This window comes from Rhinopithecus roxellana, chromosome 9, assembly GCF_007565055.1.
Source record: "Rhinopithecus roxellana isolate Shanxi Qingling chromosome 9, ASM756505v1, whole genome shotgun sequence".
In the NCBI taxonomy this organism is placed as follows: Eukaryota; Metazoa; Chordata; class Mammalia; order Primates; family Cercopithecidae; genus Rhinopithecus; species Rhinopithecus roxellana.
The window spans coordinates 21,666,779-21,691,420 of record NC_044557.1 but is presented as its reverse complement, the minus strand read 5'-3'; the positions used below and the strand labels follow the sequence as shown (position 1 = coordinate 21,691,420).

General features: G+C 49.8%; 1 protein-coding gene across 1 annotated transcript in view; it reads left to right on the top strand.

Annotated features, from left to right (window-relative positions):
• Nucleotides 1-1,982: 1,982 nt before the first annotated feature.
• MYOM2 (myomesin 2) overlaps nt 1,983-24,642 on the top strand; it is a 98,218-nt gene continuing 75,558 nt past the window's right edge. Inside the window, 6 exon segments of the mRNA XM_030937489.1 lie at nt 1,983-2,180; nt 7,683-7,801; nt 9,111-9,266; nt 13,977-14,115; nt 14,252-14,409; nt 15,765-15,857. Of these exon segments, the coding sequence (XP_030793349.1) occupies nt 7,695-7,801; nt 9,111-9,266; nt 13,977-14,115; nt 14,252-14,409; nt 15,765-15,857 (653 nt within the window). The 5' untranslated portion in view covers nt 1,983-2,180; nt 7,683-7,694.

Sequence of the window (24,642 nt, the reverse complement as noted above, 5' to 3'; positions counted from 1 at the left end):
CTGGGAGGGCAGGGGCAGCCATGGCTCAGGGAGATGGGGGCCTACGAGGAGGGTGGGAAATGGTCTCCTGTCCCCGGCAGAAGGCGAAGCTCTGTCTCCATCAGGAGCCTGTCTGTGTCCCGGGTCACACTCTGCTCTCTGGGTGGTGAGGCTGAAAGATCCAGGCTTTCTTAGACGTGGCACTGTAGGAAACTCAATTTCTATATCACAGGAGGAGGGCACAGCAACCGTGAAATCTCGGATAAGGAGGAGGAGTGTGCTGGCTTTTCCTTCTCTCAGGAGAGGCCCCTCTCCGGGGACAGATTGTCCCCTCCTGAGATACTAGGACTGGGACCCAGAGGACTGAGATGCCGCCTGAGGGGACAGGGCCCCATTACTGCCCCTCCTGTGTCGGCCACACTCAGCGGCAGGAAGGCAGAGGGGCTGGAGGGAAGTCCCCCAGGTCCCTGAGAACTGGATTTCGTAGGGAAGGAGATGCTGATAAACGGGAAGGAAACATTGCTTGCTCTGGTTTTGCTGTTTGCACCCCCCTAAAAAATATGTGGGTTAAAAGGCTAACTCCCAAAATGATAGTATGAGGAGGTGGAGCCTTAGGGAGGTGACAAGGTCATGAAGGTAGAACCTCCCGAGTGGGATCAGTGTCCTCACACAGAGGCCCCAAGAGCGGCCTCGCCCCTGGACTGCAGTGAGGACTCAGGGACCGCGCCATTCCATAACCAGAATGCTGTCACTAGACAGTGTCTGCTGGTACCTAGATCTTGGACTTCCAGCCCCCAGAACTGTGGGAAAGAAGCTCCAGTGTTTTATAAGCTACACGGACTATGGTGTTTTGTTAAAACAGCCTGAATAGACTAAAAAGCCACTCAACAAACACTAATTAAATTAAATGCTAGGCCATCGGAATACCAAGGAGAGGAAGACAGAAACACTCGCCTCCTGATCCAGCGTCCAGGACGCACTGGGGCCCAGCAGGAGGCTGTGCTCGCATCTTTCTCATATCCGATCTTCACCTCCATCCACCTGCTCCCTGGTTCTTGGCTGTGCCCCGATGCCCCAGTGTGAGAACGTGGAGTTTCTTAAGGCTCCTAGGCAATTCTCATATCATATTTTCTCTAATCGTCACAACAAACTTACAGGAAAGTTGTTATTACATGCATTTTGGAGCTGGGGAGCAGAGCCCCGGTGGGGGGAGCAGCTGGCCGAGGTCCTCAGCCCCTATGGTGAGGTGCAGCTGGAGTGTGATTGTCCGGGTTCTCAGATGGGGGCGTCCCCTTGAGGCCCCGCCTCTTGGCCAGGCTGCAGCCCAGGACAGGTGCCAGGTGTGTGTTATTTATATTTGGACACACGCTGTGCGAAACGACGGGCACCCTGCAGTTATCTGTGTGGTGTAGACGCCCTGTACATCTGTGGTAATGGCTATAAATAAGCCCCGACTTGCCGAGTAGGCACCGCTCCTCTTCTGGGTCGGCAGTTCTTGCTAAAATAGCCCTAAGATACAATCGAGTGAAGACCTGAGTCGTTCTTGAAATGAAAAAACGAACAAACACACAAAAACACACACACGCGCGCGCTACACACACGCACACAAACCCGTGGGCTTGCGCACCTGCTTCCGCCACAGCTGACCCCAACTCCGGAGTCCAGGCCTGCGAATGGCCCACATGCTCACTGAAATCCCCGTCATTATCAAAGATTCCTTCGGGGGTATCAGTTTATGTGCCAGGGAACCTGTAGCTCGAAAGGGTTGAAGATATGTCTGAGGATTCACGCCTAAGGATTAGAACTCGTGGAGTAGAGTTGAGGAGGGAGCGTGGGAAGTCAGCGCCCTGCCCTCTCTTTCTGGGTCAGAGGCTGAAGTGTCACACCCGGTTTCCTGGGAAAAGTGCACTTTGGGACTCAGAAGGGACACGTTCCAGTTTGGATCGTGATTTCCACCGCCCTCAATTTGTATAAGAAGCTTTTCCTCCTGAGGTCAGGCTGGTGATTTATGATGTGGGCATGGATGTGGGAAGAGGCAGGCCCCGACGTCTATATATAGCAGCTCCTCAGACCTTAAACTGGAGGGAGGCACAGGCGCTTTGCAGGAGTCAGCTCTGCCTTCCTCGGCTGGAGTGTGGGTGGCTTGGTGAGCCGGTGGCCAGGGCTTCTCTCTTCTCCTTGCAATTTTCCTTTCTGTCTGGGTGAGTGTCTTTCTCTTCTTTCCTTTTCTAATTTGTGGCTTTAAGGGGAGGACTGGTAACTTCTGCACTCACATTTTCTAAGTAGCTCTTCTTCAGGGTCAAGAAGAGAGAGCCAGTGCACACCCTCACAGGCACCCTTTACCGTGGAAAACAGAGCAATTAGTTCTGGGCTCTGTATTTCTTTGACGAGACTTTATGCTCAACTAACATTTTATTTCCCACAGCCGTGGTCTTTGCTAAGTGCCGTCCAGCACCTTGCAACGTGTGCTTTGGATTTTAACCCTGGTCTCCGCATGGCCCCACGGGGCCCCCAGTCAGGGGACTGATGTCTGCAATTTTCATGAGATTCTCTGAAATGAAAGCCTCCGCAGAGGAGAGGGCTGGCTTATAAAAGTGTGAAATAATAAAACTGGACATTTTCTTAAGGGAAAAAAGAGTGGAGAGTCATTCAGCTTAGACCTAGTCTATATTATCCAGGGTATGGGAAAGAGAATAATCCTTGCCCAAAAATGACAGCGTTCTCATGCCTGTTTTCTTCTTGGCGCCGTTGGGTGTGCTGTGAACCTACAGACTTCCACAGCTCCATTCTGCTGATAGAGGCTGTGCCTTCTCAGGGTGCACTCTTGATGAAACCTGCTGGAGAAAGACAGTGGGGCTGGGTGGTTGCATGTGGAAGGCACCAGAGGTGACACGGAAGGAAGGGGTTTTGCCATCGCTGGGAACACCTGGCTTTTTCTAATTCTCCATTTCACATTCCTTTCTAAGTAGAAGTAAAACAGGACTCAAAGAAAGTGCGGAACAAAAATAATTTAAGGCGTTATTTAATAAACCAAGTCCTGAGCTAAAACTTGTCTTGGGAGCCAAGGGCTTAGCCACTTGGGGCACAGGCCAACGCTGTGTGTCTGGGAGTCCCTTTCCCCTCTAGAAATGCTTAATTTGGTGTATTTACTGACTTTGACTTTTTTTTTTTTTTTTTTTTTTTTGAGACGGAGTCTCGCTCTGTTGCCCAGACTGGAGTGCAGTGGCCGGATCTCAGCTCACTGCAAGCTCCACCTCCCGGGTTTACGCCATTCTCCTGCCTCAGCCTCCCGAGTAGCTGGGACTACAGGCACCAGCCACCTCGCCTGGCTAGTTTTTTGTATTTTTTAGTAGAGACGGTGTTTCACCGTGTTAGCCAGGATGGTCTCGAACTCCTGACCTCGTGATCCGCCCGTCTCGGCCTCCCAAAGTGCTGGGATTACAGGCTTGAGCCACCGCGCCTGGCCAACTTTGACATTTTTAACTGTACAAACAACAATTTTCTTCATTAAGTGGAAGTCAATGTTTTGTACTTCAAACATTTTTTTGCAAATTAAAACACATCTGGTGACATGAGGAATGGGCTCCACATACTGTTCGCAGGAGGATTAGGATGGGGATATCAGACACACAGTGCCCTGCACTGGAGGACAGGCTCACGTTTCATCCTGGTGTCATGATTCCTAAACGTGTCAGGAGCATTCCGGGAGTGGCTGGGGAGCCGGGCTGTGGTGGAAAGTGGGCTGGACGCTGTCAGGAGACTCAGCTGGCGCCTGGGTTCGGCCGTGGCCCTGCGGGTGACCTGGGCGAGTCATATTTCCCTGGGGACGGTCCGTGCTAACAGCGCAGCGTGGCTCCAGGATTACCTACACACACACTGTCCGAGCTGTGGGACTGTTAGCTGCCACCTTGCTCAGCCCCCTGGTTTTACAGCAGAGCAGGTGGAGGCCCCTGAGCTCAAGGTCAGCAGGTCCCCACTGGAGTCACAGCCTCCCAATGCCCCTGAGCCCCAGGGACTCACACCAAAAACTGCCCTGTGAGGAAAGGCTGTTTGTTCTCTCTCTCTCTCTCTCTTTTTTTTTTGGTGTGTGTAGGGGGTATTTAACACGTCTGAGATAGTTCCCTAAAAAGGAAAATAGCTTTCTGTGTAGGCAGTGGAGGGACATTGGGGTGCTGATCGGCCTAGGTCCTGCCATTTTCTTTATAGTGTCATAAATAGTACAGGTTGATCATTCCAAATCTGAAGATCAGAAATCCAAAATGCTCTAAATTCTGAAACTTTCTGAGCGCTGGCGTGACTCTCAAAGGAAATGCTTGTGTGAGCATCTCAGGTTTCTGATTTTTGGATTTGAGTTGCTCAACCAGTAAGTATAAATGCAAATATTCCACAGTCTGAAAAACAAATCAGAAATTGGAAACACTTCTGGTCCGAGCATTCTGGATAAGGGATGCTGGATCTGCAGGGGGCATTTGGCAAGTCCTCTCCAGGGTTCCCTGCACACAGAAGGACCCTGTGCTGCCGGGGCTGCAGGCACCCAGCACGTGATGAGTCTGTGGGAATTTGCTTCCCCACTGACTCAGGAGGGTCATCACACCCGGCCAGGAGGTGGTGGCCCAGGCTGGGTGAGGGACGCTGGGGAGGTTCTAACGTGGGAAGTCCCCGAGGAGTGAAGAGATGGCAACGGGGACACACGTTCAGGGTGGGTGAGGCTGGACGTGCCGTCCTGCTGGTTTTCTGGGTGGGGCATGAGATTGATAAAGGTGGAATGGAGGGCACATTGGCACTGGGAGTCAAATGCACAGAAGACTTGAACCTGCTACTCCTCTGAGCCAGGAGCTCTAAGATGTTTTCATTGTTGAAATCCAAGGGTTCTGATTCAGGCTTGGCTGGCACATGGCAATTGCCATTCTTGTGGAATGAACTGAGGCTGATAGAGTCTGCAAAGCCTCCTGATTTTGGTGGTCCTGAGCATGAAGTGAGCAGGGAATACACGTGGGGATAAAGGCAGCAAAGTGCCTATTACCCCCATCCAAAGATGCCCAGGGAGACTCCCCACAGTCAGGTACCATTGGAGTGAGGAGTGCAGGAAGTGTGCACACTTGATCCCAGCTCTGCCTTGCTAAGCACTACAAAGTGTAGCCCCTCACACATGAAGTGTTTGAAGACTTCCAGGCCCAGAGGACTGCAGTGTCAAGTCAGTGATACGTGGGCTGCTGGTTCTGCACACACATTGGACAGGACGTTCCAGACTAGTTGAAGGATAGCTAGTCTGTGAGCTCTCAAGGCCTGAGCTGTTTCACATTGTTCCAGGTCTTAGGTCTAAGGAGGGCGATTTCCATCCAGCGTGATTCTCCTCTTTTTTCTCCTTTGACCTAATAGGTCGTATTTTTACTCTTCCCTTTGCCAAGAAATACAAACACATCTGAGGTGTAACTCAACATAAATGTAAGTAAATGCTGTGATGACACATGAGCCTGTGCTGCAATAACAGGTACTGGGGATGGTTCACGTGTCTGCTGGAGTGTAACTGCCTGGTATTCGTCAGGCCAATCCCAGAAGAACCTTGGATAGGAAACTGGATGGAAGCTGAAACATCTTCCCCAACCTTGCTCCAGCTTCAGTTCAGAGAGCTCTTCCCAGCACCCTGCTGGTGAACTCCAGAGAGTGTAAATGGGCTTCCGAGCAGGAAGCGTTTCTTGAAGATCCACCTTGATTAACTCATTGGAAAATCCCAGTGAGCTGCATCTGGGGAGATTTCAAATAGTAAAGCAATACATAGATTTTCTCAGATACCTTTTCCTGTCTGCAGAATTCTTGAACCATGATAACAGTCACAGTGGAACAGAGACAGCTACCGATCTCGGTACCAGGGCCAGTGCCAGGCGTGGTGCAGATTGAATATGGAACACCAGAGCTAGAGGAGCTAGAAGCTACCCAGGCCTCATCAGAATGCTGGAGTCAGAATTCGATCCCAGGTCTACCAGACGTCAAAACCTGGGCGCTTGACCTCTGCGCTATGATGCCGCCTTCAGTATTGGGGTGGGCGGAGGAGATATGCTTTTGCTGTGTTCCGTCAGGTGCCACGTTCTGTTATATCCCTGGAGTAGAATGCATGCTGGCACACTCTGAAACACGGCTCGGCCCTCCCGGGGTGGGCTGGTGGTTGACTAGTTGAATTTTAAGAGGCAATATTGAGAGAGTTAGTGTGGCAGAGTAATAAAGGCCCAGAATAAGGATGGCCTTGGGGCAGGGGTAGCCTCTTCTACATGCTTTTGAGGAAGAATTTCTCCTTTCTGGCCTGTGTGTCCTGTTTTCTGCCCTGTAGAACAGGAGTTTGGATAATCCCTAGTGATCTTTCCAAGTTCTACAATACTGTCATTCTCGGAGATCACAGAGTTCGAAGGAAACAGATCGTAAGGAGTGTCCTTGGGGCAATTTATGTGTTGTGGTAGGTTTTCTAGCATGTACTCTGGAGATTCGCACAATGACACATTCATCTCCCAGCAGCCCTTGGCATTTTCCACTCGAGTCTCGTTCCCATGGGCCGGGATGTGGGTGGCATCCCTGGGGCTGTGCCATGGGGTCTTACCGAGGAGTTCTGTCTTTAAATAAGGACAGATTCTCCTCGTTTAAACAGAAGAGTCAAAAATGGAGCTCAGGTTGTGAGTCCTTCCACACCTTGTTTGGGAAACTAATGACTGTAGAGATTTAGCAATACGGTCCCTGCATCACTTTGTAGCGATGATCAAGTCACTCAGCATGTTGGCATTTTACGTATTTTGGGTGAACATGTACAACAGATTGCCATGTCTAATATCTGTAATGCTACAAGTTCCCAGAGAAAAGAATGGAACTCGATGATTTCTTGTTTGGGGAGAATTTCATCCACGCTCTCGAATTTCCCCACACCCCTGAGGCTTTGATGCCAGGCTCCGTCCTCACTTTCCTGCTCACCTCCTGCCACACCCGTCTACTGTAACCAGCGAGACTTCAGACGGCCAATTCCAGGGGGCATCTCCAGCCAATCCCTTCTTCCGCGGCCCCCTTTGCGTGGTAGAACAACTCCCGGCTCCCCAGCCAGACACCAGCCACCTCTGCTTGTGGCTGTATCTTTCCAGAGTGATTTCTGGTCACACCCCTGCAAATCTCCCACGATCCTGGATTCTCCTGTCCCGACCTTTGCTCACGGGCTGGACTCCTTTCCTACCTCCACCTGGCAGTCCTGCCTGTCCACCAAGGCTCCTCTCAAATGTCACCTGCCTCGTGGGCCACTCGGCCGTCCTCGGCTCCTGCCATTCCCAGGACACCTTCTATCTCCCCCAGGCTCTTGGTTCTTATCACATGTTCTCTTGTATTGTAAGTGTTTGTTTACTTCTCTAATCTGCTTTAATTCTTTTTGTCCTTCCCACTCACATTGCTTTGAACTTTGCCCTGAACACGCCAGGGGTTCTAGGAATACTTGTTGAGTTCACAGTTAAATGAAACACCAGCCCAATCTTCCAACTGTTATGGAAGAAAACAAAAAATAAAGTTGGATCCCTGGGAAGTTAATAGGCTTCCTGACTGCTGGTCTAAGGTGATTTCTGGCTATGTAATCTTCCGTTTTTTCCCTTCCCAAGGGGGTTTTATTAACTGGAGTTCATTTTCCCCTTGGGAATGATGCCTGCGAGGGAGCTCAGTGTTGTGTGTGACTCTCTTTGTAGGAGGACGCCAAGATGTCCCTTGTGGCCGTCCCCTTCTACCAGAAGAGACACAGGCACTTTGACCAGTCCTACCGTAATATTCAAACTCGGTACCTGCTGGATGAATATGCGTCAAAAAAGTAAGCTGACATTGGCTGATGAGACGTGCAGAGCTTTGATTATGGGGGTCTGATTTTTAACAGCTTTTCCAGTCCTGTCAGCCCTGCAGAGGCATGGGTTTGCAGGGAGTCAGAGAGCAGGGATGGCAGCCTCTCCCATGCCCAGGTCCTGCCACGGAGCCGCATTGTGTGGAGCTGGCGCCATGTCCTGGCAGGTCCTGCTGGCCGGGCTCTGAGCTCCTGGTTGAGGTGGGGAGGCAGGAAGTGCTTTGTATGAGTTCACTGATTCTACTGCTCATCGCATGCCTTCCAGAACTAGGATCTAAAAAGCCACCCAAAATAAAGATAAATGAGGTTGAAACTAGTGGGAAAGGCTGTCGGTAGGAGAGAAATTAATGGGTGGCAAAGTAAAGACGGAATGGGAGGCAATATTAGTGATTTTGCTACATTGATCATGGATGTGCCAAAATCAAGAATCCCTGCCTCTGGGGCTGGTGTGCAGCCGCACCTTCCGGAAGCTTCTTGGGGATGGCCTCATCCAGGATGGCAGCTCACGCCCCCATAGACACTGTTTGTCTAGCAGCAAATCTCCAATCTTAATGGGCTGATTGGAAGGCTGTAGTGAAGAAAGGGAGGGACCACGGGCAGGCGTTCTGCGGCCCAGGTGCCTGCCTCATGTCACCCACACCCTATATTTAGAAACGCTTAGGGTACTTTTATTTAGTTGCCATCCCTTGTACTAAACAAAGCCAAACAGTTGCAGCCCCTCCCAGCAGCCTTGGGGTGTCTCAAATCCCTCAAGATATATATAATCCTGGCATGGAGCCAGAAGGACCGTGGCCAGCACTGGCTGGCTCTGAGGGGAGGTGGCACCAGCCACAGTGAGCTCAGGGAGAAAGCACCCCAGGGCGGGTGTGTGTGGATGTGGGTGTGGGCACACAGGGACACAGGCTTGGTTTGCCTGTGTGCAAGCGTGTGTGCACTTGTGTAGGTGTGTTTATGTGTGCACACGAGTGTGTGTATGCATGTGCATGTGCTTGTGGGAAGGGATGTCCTTGCATTTATGCATTTATTTGCATACACGTGTGTATGTGTATATTGTATGTGCATATGCGTGCATGTGTGGCTGCACACGTGTGTGTGGGCATGTGCATGTGTGCATATATGTGTTTAGGTGCATGCCTCTCATATGCCTGTGCATGTGTGTGCTTGTGTGTGCTCTGCATATATGAGTGGTTTGGGGTGTGTAGAGAGAAAGTGATGTGTGTCAGGATAAATTTCTTTACTGTGCCTGCGCGTGCATCTCCTAATTGTGTCCATGTTCCTGAAGGCGAGCCTCCACCCAGGCATCTTCCCAGAAGTCCCTGAGTCAACGGTCATCTTCGCAGAGAGCCTCCAGCCAGACGTCCCTGGGAGGAACCACCTGCAGAGTCTGTGCGAAGCGGGTGAGCACGCAGGAAGAGGAGGAGCAGGAGAACAGAAGCAGGTGAGCGCATGGCTTCCCTGACTCTGCCTGTACCCTGCGTGGTGTCGCAGTGGAGGGACAGTGAGGAGGGAAGGGAAGAGCGACCTTAGCTGAGAGGGAAGACCGAGGAACACAGGCCATACCTGGGGCGAGGGAGAACCCTGCTGTTTCTCAATCACCTACTTCTCTTTACCATCATTATCTCAATTAATCCAAACAAGAAAACCACTGGGCACAAGCTTCCCACCGTTTTGCAGAAGAGAGCGTTGCTGTCCAGAGCGCTCATGCCACTGTTCAGGGTTCCATGTCTCACGCATGTCCCAGCCGGGCTTAGAGCTCCAGGGTCTGTGGCTTCTAAGCCAAGCTCAGCCCCTCTCCACACAGAGCAGGATAAGCATGCTTGAAAATATCAACATGTAGCAGTGTGAGATTAATTCTGAATTTCCACTTGCAACCTCTGCAGCTATGCAGGAACAGCCGTGGAGGGTTGCAAATTCAAGCAAGGTCATCTTCCTAAGTGGGAGCCAGGGTTTTAAACAGTTGTTGTGTGGAAACTAAAGAGTTGGGAAGGGATTCTATAAATTGTCATGCTTTACATTTCAACAGAGGCAGCTCATGGGGCTAAATGTCATAGGAACGGGATGGATTAATAAAAATGCCAGTCTTAAAATTATTTCCAGATGACGGAGAAACAGGTGGTGATATTGCTTTGATCTTTTAAGGACGAAGTGAACAGTTAAATGTTCACGGATGCCTTGTTTTATACCTGCTATATTTTTTCCCCTCATCTCCCCCTGCTACTTCTGGGAATTTTATCTATAGCTTCAAAGCACTTAAAACCTGAAGGAAAAATGAGATTCGAGTAAACATCTTTCACTTTGGAAGTTTCAGAATGATGAAGCCATCTGTTGAACATAAACAATGTATAGCCAAGGAGGTTAACCTTTATTTTAAAAATTTTGAACTTTTAAAAATATCATAGGATAATTTTGCCATGTAAATGAATTCTAAAGTGAAGATGTCTTTTGTGAAAGAATCTGTTTGAAATATAGACGTTAATACCATCCAGATTTTGATGGATTGGATTATAGGATTCTTCTACCTATATTTAGGTTTTGGGGGCCACAAGTAGAATACTTGAGCTTATCATTTAATTTTTTATCATTTAAACATTGATGTGGCCTTGAACATATTGCATAAACTTTCTATTGCTCAATTTCCCCACTGGTAAAATGGTAACAGTGAGTGGCTTACTGTGATTCATATGGTTTCGGCAGCAAGGACTTTCATGACAGCCTTGGCTGTTGAAAATTGTCCTAAAACACATTGGGCTATGCTCTTGCAATACCAAATCTGACTCAAAGAAGGGATTTGAATGGCTGGTGATGGGTTATGTTCTCACTGCACCTCTGATGCTCACGTTAAATGCCAGTCCCTCTTGTACATAGTAGAGACAGGGGATGAAGCCCAGGGGCTGTCCCAGCTTTGTGTGGAGCCCACGGCTCACGCTCTCCATGAGATTTTCTTCAGCAGTCCCCCAGTGTTGTATTCTCCTAACCCATGTGCATGTCTTCCACGGGGAAGGTGGTTTTGAAATCAATTCTTTCCTCCTTTAAAGGTAAACATAAGTCGCGGGGATCTCGGTGAGTTGGGCAAGCACTAATTGAGATTTATTGTGAAGCCTCTTCTATTACTGTCATGTAGAAGGGCCCAGGAGGGATGAGTGAGCCCCGTGCTGAGCGATGTGAGCAGCTCCGTGGATTCCAGCCCTTATTAGAATTCACCACTCTCATGGGCTGCAAGCATTGCAAGCATGTATTTATCCTCGACCTCCCAAGGTGGATATTAGTTTAATGCACTGGACAAGTGGGTCCTTTGCAAAAGATGAAATTGTGGGCTCACTGATGTGAGTTACTGCTGATGTCCCTGTGTAAAATAAATACTGAAGAGATGTCAGTGCTCTGAAGGCACTCAACACATCCTTCTGGAAGATATGGCCCCGGCACTCTGAAGGCACTCAACACATCCTTCTGGAAGATATAGCCCATTGGAAATGTCCCTCTGTCATCTTCCTTCAGCTCCAGTGAAAAATGGGCCTCCCCTAATCTTGCAAGCAACCTGTCCCAGGGCTTGTCATTTGCAATCAGTACATGACAAATGACGTTACTCTGCACACGTGGGCTGAAGTCACAGTCAACTGATCATCAACTGGCAGAAATATTTCCTCAATGACCTGACTTGGGGTTGGGTGTGGGAGGAATTCCAGACCAATTAGTTATTCTGAATCATAGAGAGTTAGAGGATAGTGGTGCTGTTGACTTAAGAATAAGCTGAGGCTCTTGTAACTCAAACATAAAGAGCCCATAGAAATGTAAATGGCATCAAGAGAAGACGTTCACAGCGCTGCATGGCACAGACCAAACTTTGTCTTCTCGATCCCTGCAATTCAGTGGGATTCACTCCCCGTAAGAAGGCTTGTTCCCTGCAGGATGTCTGACGCCACAGCTCATTTCTTGAACACATATTCCTAGAATTCCTCCTGGCATCTGGTACCTGGATACTGGGGGAACAAAGTGGGCATTTTCCCGCTTGGTTGGGATTCAGAGTCACAGTACAGGGCTGGTGTCATTCAACACGCACATGCATGTGCTGACAGCAGTGGCAAGTGCTGTGCAGGAGGAGGATGAGGACATATGAAAGAGACCAGCAGGGCTGTGATCTGAGGGTGGCCCCAGGGGAGAGTCTCTGAGGGAGAGACTTTTGTGCTGAAAGCAGGAGGAGCAGAAGCCAGCCCGTTAGGGGTTGGGAAGAATCTGCCCCAGGCAGAGGGCATGCAGAACAGCTGAGGCCCAAAGAGACTGTTCCCTAAACGTTGGAGGGAAAGGCAGTGTGTCTGATCTGAGCGGGGACAGGCAGGTGGGAGGTGAGATCCCAGATTCCTAAGGAGGTAAATCCACATTCCTTTTATGGTTAGATTTTAGTGTTCCTCCCACCCTGTTTCTGTACGAAGAGGCTGCAGACTTTTCTGCAATTCTGATTGCGAACATCCCAAATGCCTCACACCAGGCCTTAGTCTTATTCGCTGCAGGGAAGCGCTGGTCCATGGGAGCTGTGTGGGGTGTGGAAGCACCTCAGACAGAGGCCCTGCACCCTGGGCCTCCGACAGCCCTTACCGCCAACCTGCAGTAGGTCTCGGACAGCTCTCCCCATGTCTCTGGACAGCCGTGACCCTGTGGTCCGCTCCAGCTTCGACACTGGGACTTTCTGTGCGGTGTGGCCCTGGCCGCACAGCCTCTTGGTGGCTCACACAGTACCGCAGGCAGCGTTCCGGCTCCACCACCTTTCCCTCCACCACCTCCTTCCCAGGCAGTCTGTGCAGCTTCGCGTCCCTGCCACTCGGGAACCAACCTCTCCCAGCCTAACTTAGACTACTGAGTATTTATGAGTCATCTTCTGTGTACTTAATCTGGGGAATACAGAAGTGAGAAGTAGTCAATCCTTTCTCCTGGGAAGGATAAAATGTATGCAAATTACAATCATAAAGGCCCTAAGAGAAATAAAAAGAGGTCTGGCGTTTAAGGCAGAGCGGGGAGAATTAGGAATGGCTCCATGGGAGAGATGGCCTTTGAGACGGGCGTTGAAGGAAGGATAGAGTTTTGATTGAAAGGGATGGCAGTGAGGCTTTTCTCGCGAGTGGGACAGAATCCCCAGATGGCAGCAGAATAGTGAGCGTCCTAATTTCGGGGAGACCTTGGGAACACGATGGATGGTGAGGGAGGGAGATGAGGCTGAAAGAGCTGCCACAGGGTTTCCGGAGCATCTCAGAGCATGGAGGCAGCCCGGGCCTGGCAGTGTTGGGGTGCGATTTGTGGGGTTCACAAGATGGCACGTGAGCCGTGAGGATGTGGACATTTCTCAGTCCCTACAGATTGAAGATGCTGAATCCTTTATTTATTCTTATTTTTAGCATTCAGACTTTTCTTATCTGTATTTTTTTTGAACTCAAAATACTTTAATTCGGTCTTAAAATCCCTCAGAAACTGCATCCTTCCCAGGAAAACACATAGCTTTTATTTGCTGCCCTGCAGAGGAAAACTCACACAAAGGGAGATCACCATTTTCCTAAATTTTCAAATCATGGAACTGACTTCAGAAGCACCCCTAATCCAGCAGCACCTAACAGTTTTGAGTCTCAGACCTGGGAAAGCATCAAGCCCTTTGTCTGATAAATCCACAAAGCTTCCCTGATTTCCCGAGGTGCCCTGTCTTTACCGAGCATCTGCGGCATGCGAGTTTCTGGGCACACGAAGATGAGGAAAAATGTCTCTGTTTTTAAGAGAGCAGATTAACTTCCCGACTCTGAGTGGGTGCCTGTTGTCTTTTGTGGCTCACAGCAATTCTCCAAAGCATCTCTGAGGGCCTCCAAGCGGTTGCAATTGTGCACTCTCGGTGGTGAAAGAAAGTTGGGGCCGCCACCTCCTGTATTTCTTTTTTTATTAATAAATCACATACATGTTCTTCTTTACAACTTCATCATGCATGGCATTCACACACCAAAATATACTCTTGACAATAGATACAGATGAACAGGAGTAGCATTTCTCCTGTTCTCTTCTTGAATGCACTTAAGGAAACCCCAGGGGAGAGAACGGCCTGCTCTTTCTAGCCTTCAGGGGCCCCGTGGTTTTCTCTGCGACTCCTGAAACGGAGGCCACTTCTTGGCTCCTGCAGGTACCAATCCCTGGTGGCCGCCTATGGCGAGGCCAAGCGACAGCGCTTCCTCAGTGAGCTGGCCCACATGGAGGAGAACGTCCACCTGGCACGCTCCCAGGCCCGCGACAAGCTGGACAAATACGCCATTCAGCAGATGGTAGGAGGGTCTCAGGGCGACTGGGTCTCTGGGATGCATGGACTAGATCTTAGCTTGTCTGCATGGTGCTCGAAGGGCCGAGGGTGGAGCGTGGCTCGCTGTGTGGGAACCTGACCATCCTTGCTTCTTGGGGCAGATGGAGGACAAGCTGGCCTGGGAGAGACACACATTCGAAGAGCGGATAAGCAGGGCTCCTGAGATCCTGGTGCGGCTGCGATCCCATACCGTCTGGGAGAGGATGTCTGTGAAGCTCTGCTTTACCGTGCAAGGATTTCCCACACCCGTGGTGCAGTGGTGAGGGGTTCTGTTCCTAGGGGGTTAAGAAGTCCGTTCTGTGTTTTTGTTAAGAAAGACCCCAGTTAAGGAGACAAATGCCATTGAGCCTGTGCTGGAGGCTGCTTGTGTTGAAACTCTATGCAGAAATATGTTTCTAGAAACTCTGAACGTCCACTTTAACTAATATGCAAACATTTTTATTTTCATGACATTGAGTCAACAAATTTTTCAAGGGCTTTTTTTTTTGAGATGGGGTCTTGCTCTGTTGCCCAGGCTGGAGTAAGATGGTGCAATCTCAGCTCATTGCAACCTCCACTTCCCTGGTTCAAGCGATTCTCCTGCCTCAGCCTCCTAAGTAGCTGGGGCCATAGGTGTATACCACCACGCCTGGCTAATTTTTGTATTTTTAGTAGAGATGGGCTTTCATCATGTTGGCCAGGCTGATCTTGAACTCCTGACCTCAAGTGATCTACCTGCCTTGGCTTCCCAAAGTGCTGGGATGACAGGCATAAGCCATATGCCTGGCCAGAGGGTTTTATTTAAAAGTCACTACCCTGAAATGAGCATGGCTGTTGTCCTGTTTGCAAGAGCACATGCATGATTGCTGAAGGTACACAAAGCTGGAGAGTCTGCTTTTCAATATGGAAAATTCATAAGTGGAAAGCGTAAACTCTGAAGCTTTGGGACTGCAGGGCTGCAGTTAATCAAGCTGTGATAATTGAAGAATTACATCTTTAAGCCCTCGAGACCCTTTTTGTATCAACATGTATTGCTAAAGTTATACCTATATCTATGTGCATTTATATGCGGGGTTGGGACTCTGAGCCACAGACCAGGCGCATTGTGGCTGATGGCTGGATGCTGAGGTTCTCTGGAAGGCAGGCTTGGGAGGCTGAGGCTCGCCTGCTCATGATGTGGAGATGCTGGGGTGGATATGGTCCTGCCTTCTGGATGGAGCCATAAAGCCAGCTTCCCTTCCCCAGGGTCAGTGCGTTAGGTCCCGCAGAACTCCCTGAGACACTAGCTCCACTGCAGCTTAAGTAGGTGGGTCTGGGACCCAGCGCCCCAGTTTTCCTCATGGAATGACAAGTCCTGAATTCCCAACAAAAGTCAAGCAGGTGTTGGATCTGCCAGGTGGGGAATCCCCTGAGAGTCTGAATGAGGCAAGTGCTGCTCTCGCCTTAGAAATCAAAACCAGTGCGAGCTCTGGGCCTCGCCCTTGGGGCTCCTGTCCTCCTTCCACCTGAGGCTCTAAGGGAAACACGCAGAAGTGGGCAGCAGCACGTCCGAGGGGCGCGGGGGAGCTGGGGCAGAATTGCACACACACAGAATACAACTCTGCCTTTAAACTAAAACGTGTTTTCCTCATTTAGGTACAAAGATGGCAGTCTGATTTGCCAGGCGGCTGAACCGGGAAAGTACAGAATTGAGAGCAACTATGGCGTGCACACGTTGCAGATCAACAGGTATGGCCACGGTGGGGGCTCTGGACACTGGTGTCCAGTAATCAGCATTGCAGACACCAAAGAAGAAGTCAGATGGGTAACTGGAGGCCAAGTCACACCTGGCTGTTTGCACCCCGGGTGACTTTAAATAGCATTTATGAGTTAATGGTACTGGTGCTGGAAGCTTCCCTTTGTTTTTCCTTAGTGTCTGGCCAGAAGAAGTGCAAACGTCTGGGAATAAAGACAGTAGATAGTTTAGGGAAAGGTAATGGCATCTGGGTGGAAAGGCTGCCATGCAGTGCAAGAAGGTTTCATTGACACCTGCTGCCAGGTTCGAGTAACACACCCTAAGTTCAGACTCTTCAAAAAATGATAACCTTGATTTTCTTATAACAAATCAAAAAAGTATATGAAATGTAGACAAATAAAAGAAAAACAATCATCTATACATCCAGCACCCAGTATGTTGCTGTATAGCTGGCATTTCTTCTTTTCTCACGTGACACACACACTTCTTTTTTTTTTCTGAGACAGAGTTTCACTCTTGTTGCCCAGGCTGGAGTGAAGTGGCACTGTCTCAGCTCACCACAACCTCCACCTCCCAGGTTCAAGCGATTCTCCTGCCTCAGCCTCCCGAGTAGTGGGGATTACAGGCATGGGCCACCACGCCCAGCTAATTTTGTATTTTTAGTGGAGATGTGGTTTCTCCATGTTGGTCAGGCTGGTCTCGAACTCCCGACCTCAGGTGATCTGCCTGCCTCGGCCTCCCAAAATGCTGGGATTACAGGCTTGAGCCACTGCCCCTGGCCCACACATTTCATTTTTTAAATAAAAGGGAGACCCTGCTGTTCTTTTTCTGTTTCTCTGTATACACGGTTTTTACTTTTCACAAAAGACCCTGACATTACACAAGTCAGCTTTTTTCACCAGTAGTATATCAGTGGCACCTTCCCATGGCTCTAATGCTAATTTTTCCAGTGAACCTGACAGCCTGTTATAGAACTTAAGGAGCACACCCTCGTCCAGGAGCCAGAAGGCCACATTGACCGTGTGACTTTGGATAAGCCATTAACGCCTCCTGAAAACAATTATCAAGAGACAGTAACAATTTCATCTTCGCTATAGGACTCACAGAGTTACTGCAAGAAGATGCACTTTGTGTTTATATATGTTTATATATATATATATGTTTATATGTATAATGGGATGTTTGGGGTGTGTGTGCTTGTGTGTGTGGTCAGTTATATCAAATCCCTTCTAGGAAAACATGAGGGATGTTAATATTAATAAGATGAAAAGTAAGTGAGACATTGGAATATACTGTTTGATTGATTTTATTCTGACTAAACTGTAAAGCAGTGAGTGTGCCATTGTTAGGCCTTGTTTCTTCAGAGGAGAAGGTGCCCACTAATTCTCGGAGGGAGCTGGGAGAAGCTCAGAAGGGTGAATGCAAACGTTGATCATCCCTGCCTCTTCTCCCCAGAAGCCTGCTTAGAATGAAAGTCTTGTTTTTTTTTTTGTTTGTTTGTTTTTTGTTTTTTAAAGCTTGTATACGTTGGATCCTGTTAAAAAGTTATCTTGACACTTGTTAAGGACATTAAGAGACTTCCTTCCAGGACCACAGGGAGGGATTCTTGCCCTGGGGGAGAGAAACCGGGCTCAGCTCTGAGGACAGCAGGAAAGTGGGAGTGAGACCAAGGAGCAGGGTAGGGTGGATGGGAAATTACTCAGGAGAGACGGGGGTGACGGGGTTCACGCCAAGCCTCCCCAGCAGGGTTCTGGCTGAAGTCAGGCTGGGGCCATCAGACATCCCTGGGGATGGAGGGGAGAGGAGCCCATCTGCTGTCAAGGGAGGGGCTTGAGGTCGGCTGATCTGGTGGGATTCGTACTCTTGAGGGCCCACCGAGCATGGGGCCTGGTTGAGAAGAGGGTTCCAATGAGTTGTCTCCGGTTTAGTGAGGGAGGGTGTCTCTGTCCCCCTCCAGCCCGGTGTTTAGTGAGGGAGGGCGTCTCTGTCCCCATCCAGCTCAGTGTTTAGTGAGGGAGGGCGTCTCTGTCCCCATCCAGCCCAGTGTTTAGTGAGGGAGGGTGTCTCTGTCCCCATCCAGCCCGGTGTTTAGTGAGGGAGGGTGTCTCTGTCCCCATCCAGCCTGGTGTTTAGTGAGGGAGGGTGTCTCTGTCCCCATCCAGCCCGGTGTTTAGTGAGGGAGGGCATCTCTGTCCCATCCAGCCCGGTGTTTAGTGAGGGAGGGTGTCTCTGTCCCCATCCAGCTCGGTGTTTAGTGAGGGAGGGCGTCTCTGTCCCCATCCAGCCCGGTGTTTAGTGAGGGAGGGTGTCTCTGTCCCCATCCAGCCTGGTGTTTAGTGAGGGAGGGCGTCTCTGTCCTGTCCAGCCGGTGTTTAGTGAGGGAGGGTATCTCTGTCCCTCCAGCCTGGCGTTTAGTAAGAGACTAGTCTTTGTCTCCTCCAGCCTGGCGGAAAGTCAGGCTCTGCCTGGCTTCTCTCCTTCTGCCTGGCTCCTGCCCTGTGCCCTCGCCCAGTATCTTCACCAACTCTTCCTCTTCCTGCCTTCCCTTCCTCCTGTTTCTGATTGTGCCTGGGGCTGTGGCTTGAGCCAGTTCTTCCTGATGCTCGCCCCGGTGGCCTGAGCATGGCATCTGCCTGGTGGTGCCCCTCCCTGAGTCAGGGGGTCCACCAGCTCCTCTGGGTGAGACTCCCTCCTGCCTCCTCTTCCAAGGAGGCTGCATGAGGCCTGTGGCCTTTCTCCTGCTGGAACTGTCCACCCTCTGCAGATTCACTAGCGTTGGTTGTTGAAAGGCGATAGTTAAGATTGAAATTTGCAGGGCATCCTACCTTGTTTCCCCAGATAAATCCGAGTTTCTCTAGGAAAGCTCTCCTTCTGGCAGGCTCCTTGGCCCTGCTCACGGAGATCCTGCTCTGTGCCTGGTGCTGTCCTGGAGGCTCAGGAGGATTCAGGGGTCAAGACCTGGATACTGCCTTCCAGGTCCCACTCTTTGGCATCAGGAGGCAATTGTGAGTGAAGGACAGAGCCAGCCACAGCAGCAGTGTTGGGCACGGGGAGGGGCTGTGGCCCTTTGTGGTGTGAAATAGACGCCAGGTGGACCTTTGTGGAGATGTCATGTGAGCAAGGCTTGAAGGCCAGTAGAGGACCCAGAGCTGTGGAGTGGGTGGGTCCCTGGCATAGAGGCTCTGAGAGGTGCATCAGGGGTCCCGGGCTAGAGGGTTGGCAGGGGACAAGCTGTCACGGGCATAGCCAGTGGCCCTGCAGATCAGGGGACCCCGTGGGCCATTGTAGGGACATTGGTTTTGCTGGAGGGAGGCAGGGAGACCCCAGAGGGCAGAGGGGAGAAGGAAGGATGTGACCTTCACCTCAAGAGGATCACTCTGACTGCAGACAGGCTGCAGGGCCTGGCAGGCCTGGTGGGGAGCCCTTGCCAGAATCCAGGAAGGACCACGGGCCTAGGAGCAGGAGGGCACAGGGGAGCGGGAATAAGTGGGTGCTCTGGGCAGATTTTGAGGGCAGAGCCGGCAGGATTTGCTGCTGGGCTCGACTGGACATTAGTGAAGAGAGGGGTCCAAGTATTCTCAGAGCTGTGGCCGTCACAGCGGGGTGAGCCCTGGCGTGGGCAGGGGAGTCAGGCACAGGCTGCACGGGATGCCTCACCCGGGGACCTCGCCAGGTTTTTCAGGGAGAAACTTTCTCTCCTTGGATTTCCGAAAGTTGGGGGAGTTTTAATGGGCCATAGGCCGTCATGTCTGGCAAGAGACCATCTGCCTTCATTTCGGACAGCTCATGGATGTGTGGGGTTGTCTGCTTTCTACCCTGTGTGTGCTGTGACTGTTTAGGGGTAAGTAGGTGGCTCTGAGTTCCAGATCAGCTTGTTCCCAAGCTGTGTTCTGATAATTGTTTTAAAAAGAAAATAATGATATTCCTTTCTCAAGAATGAAAAACGTCACATTGACACTGGTGTTGTCATCATTCAAACTTTACCTTGGGAACCGTATGGGCTGTGAACTTCTAGAATGGACTCATTTGTGAGATAAAGTAGTTTAATCTGCCCCGGGAACACCACGACTCCATGATCCCCAAATATAGGTCTCCCCTGGTGGACTTGGATTTTGCCTGATTATGCAAATATTTGGGAAACTTGGGAAAAGGAAATTTCCAAGACCAACTTTTCTCTCAGTATTCTTCTTGGTCCTGGGAAGCTCCAAGCAAATGAAATGTTAATATTCTTCAGGAAAAGAGCAATGAGATAAGCCCACAAATTACAGCTTGTCTCAGCTGTTCATTCCAAACTGCTGAGCCGCCGGTCATCAGATCTGTGGCCATTTTCAGGGGTGGAATGTGTTGGCACCCACGTCTTCATTGGCTTGGGAATGAGCTTTTCCATCTGTGATATGAGTGACATTTATTCCTATGAATATTCTTTGGCCGCTGTGAGCTGAATTCTTCAAGTGCCGAAAAAGAAGCTCCCCCTTGGTACTATTTGATTTTAAATTTGTGGTTGACACTGTTTTATACGCTTGTAAGATTTTCTCATGGGACTCAGGATGTGAGCCCTCATTCTTCAAAGAATAGGATGTTCTCATATTTTTGTAAAAATATTTATAATAGAACAGTCTATCTGGTTTTCTATAAGTAACAGGCTTGCTCCCCCTCACTCCTTGCTGAATTATTTTAGGGTGAAACATTTCTTGTACTTTATTTGTAGAGTTTGCTATTTAAATTTTGATTTAATTAAATTATAAATCCAGTGTCATCACCGCTTACAATGTGAGAACATGAGGCCCATGAGAATGGGTATGGCACTTAACCTCATGTCTGCTCCTCTTCAAGACAGGACAGGACCAGCTTCTCCCAGGGGTTGTTTTGGGGGCCTTTAAACAGAGACTCTGGGGTGGCAAAGGGCCCCGTGGATGTTTGTATAAATTGAGACCAGAGAAGACTCTCTCCGTCTATTCTGGGAACCTGTCCGAAAAGGAAATAAAACCCTTGCCTCTCCCTCACTTGCTTGCAAGTTCTCACAGCATGAAGCAAAGGCTGGAATTAGACTGAGGGTGAGCTGAGTGCTTGTGTGGGGCCTTGGGAAGGGAAGGAAGACCGGGGTCCTTTGGGAACTGCCCATGGACCAAAGCTGTGATTTGCCTCCAAATCCCGAGTGGACGAAGGCTAAGCTGAGGAAGCCTCCACGCAAGAGTGGCTGACCTTCCTCCTGGGTCTGCTCTGTCCTCTGCCCAGGCCCCCTGTTTCCCGGTCTCGGGGCAGCCAGGGGGCAAACCCGCCAAACCCCGTTTCACCCTTACCTCCTTCCCAGGGCAGGTCTGTGCGTTTGTTTATAATCTACACAGGGACCTGTGTTCCAACACACATCATACAGCATGAAACAAGGACGAAAGAGAAATAGAAAAGAGTGAGATAGCGGGGACCATAAACAGAAGGCCTAACTTACCCGTGCCCACCCTGGGGGTGACCGCAAGCTCCTTAGCGGGGCACACCCTGGCTGGACTGGGGCTACTGCCATCGTCAGTGGGTCGGGATCTTTGGCCGGGGGATGGGTTTCTTTACAGAAGGAAGGAGAGCGCTCTCTTCAGTATCAATTCTCTTCGGAATCAATGCTCAGGAGCCCAAGCGTTTTGCAGTCAGTCGCTGCGGGAGGCGAAGTGGATGGAGGGCTTCTTCCCCAGTGGCTCCTGCCTCTGAGCACCAAGCGCTAATTGGTGATTTGACGAGCTAATCAGTGCTAATGCGTGAGGCTGCACTCCCCTGGGATCTTAATACCTTAAGTCAATTGAAAAACAAGCTCCCTGCCCTTTGGGAGAGGCTGCTGGCCTGGGAAACACATCCCCCTCCTCCTTCTCCTCTCCTGGCACCAGTGATCCTATTTCCTTCATTCTAAGACAAGCTTTATCCCCTTCCCGGGCCCCTCCCAGCTATCCCCTGCCAAGGAGCTGTGAAACAGTAATTCGTGGCAGTTCTCAAAAGACTTGGAAATTGTGTTGCTATATAGGACTATAAGGGCAAGGAGGGATTTCCGTGGACGAGAGGCCAGAAGGAATCATCTTTGAACTTTTGGATCAGGAATTCAGCTAATATCTCTTCATTACTGATATGTAAGATGAACATTACATGATAAAACTACAAAGTGTTTGCAAATACATTGTTTTATTTAATCACCAAAGTCACCCTAGTAAGGTGTGGGTGCTCAATACATGTACTCTAGAAGTCTAAAACACCCTCGATGTGTTTCTTGGAAAGTCAGTAGATAAGAATGATTGGGCTGGTCTCATGAAGGCACCGATTTGGAAGGAGAATTTGAGGCTGGCAGATGCTGGTGTGTAAGAACCTTGGCAGGCCGGGCACGGTGGCTCATGTCTGTAATCCCAGCGCTTTGGGAGGTCGAGGCAGGTGAATCACGAGGTCAGGAGTTTGAGACCAGCCTGGCCAACATGGTGAAACCCCGTCTGTACTAAAAATACAAAAAATTAGCTGGGTGTGGTGGCACACACCTGTAATCCCAGCTACTCAGGAGGCTGAGGCAGGAGAATTGCTTGAACCTGGGAAGCGGAGATTGAAGTGAGCCAAGATCGCACCACTGCGCTTCAGCCCTGGCGACAGAGTGAGACTCTGTCTCAGAAAAAAGAGCGTCGGTAACTATTTGTGCCCTGAGTTTTCTTATTTCTTCTTATTGCCCAATGTTTCTTCTTATCTCTATTCTTCTCCTTGCCCCATATTGAAAAAAATCCTGAATCCCAGACAAGTAGTTGCAAGTGAAAACATTTTTACCTTGACATCTCAGAATGTTATCCAATTACACAGAGGTGGTAGGAGAAGCTCTGTCTGAGGCCCTGGTACCCGTGAGTTAAGTGGCTGCAGTGAGGTTTGAGTTGGGCTTCAACACCTGACTGGTGTGTGATGTGCTGAGTCTACACTGACACCACAGTTTAAAAACGGCTAAAACACACGAAAGAAGGAATGTGCAGCACACCAGGGAGTTTTGAGTTGAGAGCCGTGGGGCGCAGTGTGAATGCTGTCGATGTTACATAACAGGCAGCAGCAGAGTTTTTGAGGGGACTGGCTGGAGCCCTGTCCATGCAGCCCACACTCTGGCTCCTCGAGGACAAGGGTGGGTCAAGACATTCACCCCTCCTCACTCAGGAACTGGTCATGATGGTGACCTGCTGGGCTTGAGGACAGCCTGTGCCCTTGTCCAGCCAGGTCACGTCCCGTGAGTCCTGCCCTGATCCAGCAGGGTCACATCCGGCATTTCCTGCATGGAAACTGCCCGTGCACCTGCTCTGTGCTTCTCTGGTTTATGGCTCCCTCCTTGAGAGTCCGAGTCCACCTGGGTTGTGCATTCACAGGACAGGCTCCAGGTCAGCAGATTCCGATCAAGCAGATTTTTACAGACCGCCTTGCTCACTTCCACATACGCTGGCATTCGAATCCTTCCAGCAGTGTCTGTGGGAGGCTGTCACCCTTGTTTCTCTCATCTGTTGTGTTATTGCTAGTAGGGGCGGGATTGTTGGAGAGGAAGGGTTAGGGCGAATCCCAAAAGATTCTCTTTGGGTTTGGAGAATGCATTTATGAAAACATAATGGTTTTATTATTTAGAAGAAGTAACACAAGCACAAAACAAACAAACAAACAAAATGGAGAAATGCCCATGGGTCCTGCAGAGAAGCAGCTCCTCCTTCCACCCCGACCCCAGTCCCAGACATATTCCGAGAGGCAGTGGCAGGCTGCGCTCTCCGTGGGAATGTGTATGCGAGTATTATGTGTGAATTATATGGGTAGATCAGCACAGGTTGTTAACGCTTAGCATTGGAGAACGCCTCTACTTATGGGATTTTTATGTGTTTTACACACACTGTTTCTTTGCCCCTGGAGACATGGCTGTACTTGTGGTGAGTCTGGAAATTGCATAGCAGTGTAGCTTCTAATGAGTTCAGGCTGGAATTGTAGCTTTGCCGATGGCTTTGTAGTTCGGCTTGTATTCCTCCAAGGTGAACTAGAAGATAATGCTCTTGGTTTGAAGATCTACTCGGACTGGGCTCTGGGGTGTCACTGTCCCTTGAACAGTGGCAGCTAGGGGGACTGGATGGCTTTCTCTGACATATTGAGACTAGATTTGAACTTCAGGAGGAGGGGAAAGAATTCTTGGTAGATAGCACAGGTCTCAGACATGTTCTTTCCCTTTTGTTGGAGAAATGGAAATTTTTGGTCTAAGAAAATATTTTCAGCTCCTAGTGGAACAGAGAAGAAAATAAAGTTACTAATGACTTCGCAGGAATGGATTTTGTCTCTGGAGGCACTGGTTTCTTGACGCATTTGAAAAGTCAGACTTGAGTAACTCTTGCTTTTCTCAAAAGTGGGGACTTTTGGTTTTGTTTCTTTTCCCAGATTAAGATTCTGCTCAGGTGTCCATGGCTTGGAAAGGAGCTACCAGAAAGAATGCAATTTTGGAGTCACGTGGACCTTGTTTACCTAGCTTCTTAGCCTGCCATGTTGATTGCTCACCATCCTAGCAGGATAATGACGCCTATTTTCGAGGCTACTTGAGGATGAACATGGAAATGCTGACGTAACGTGATGTAACGTGACATGAAGAGGGCTTGGTGTTGAGTAAAAGCTCAGCTGATCTCAGCGCCTCTTCCTTACCCCCTCTTGTCTCTGTTTCCTGGGGAAGCTGGTGGGAAGACAGTTCACAGCCAAGAGAAGAAGTTTTAGCTTTAGTACCATGGATATGGGGAAGCAGAAGACCCACCCCCACAGGGACTTGGG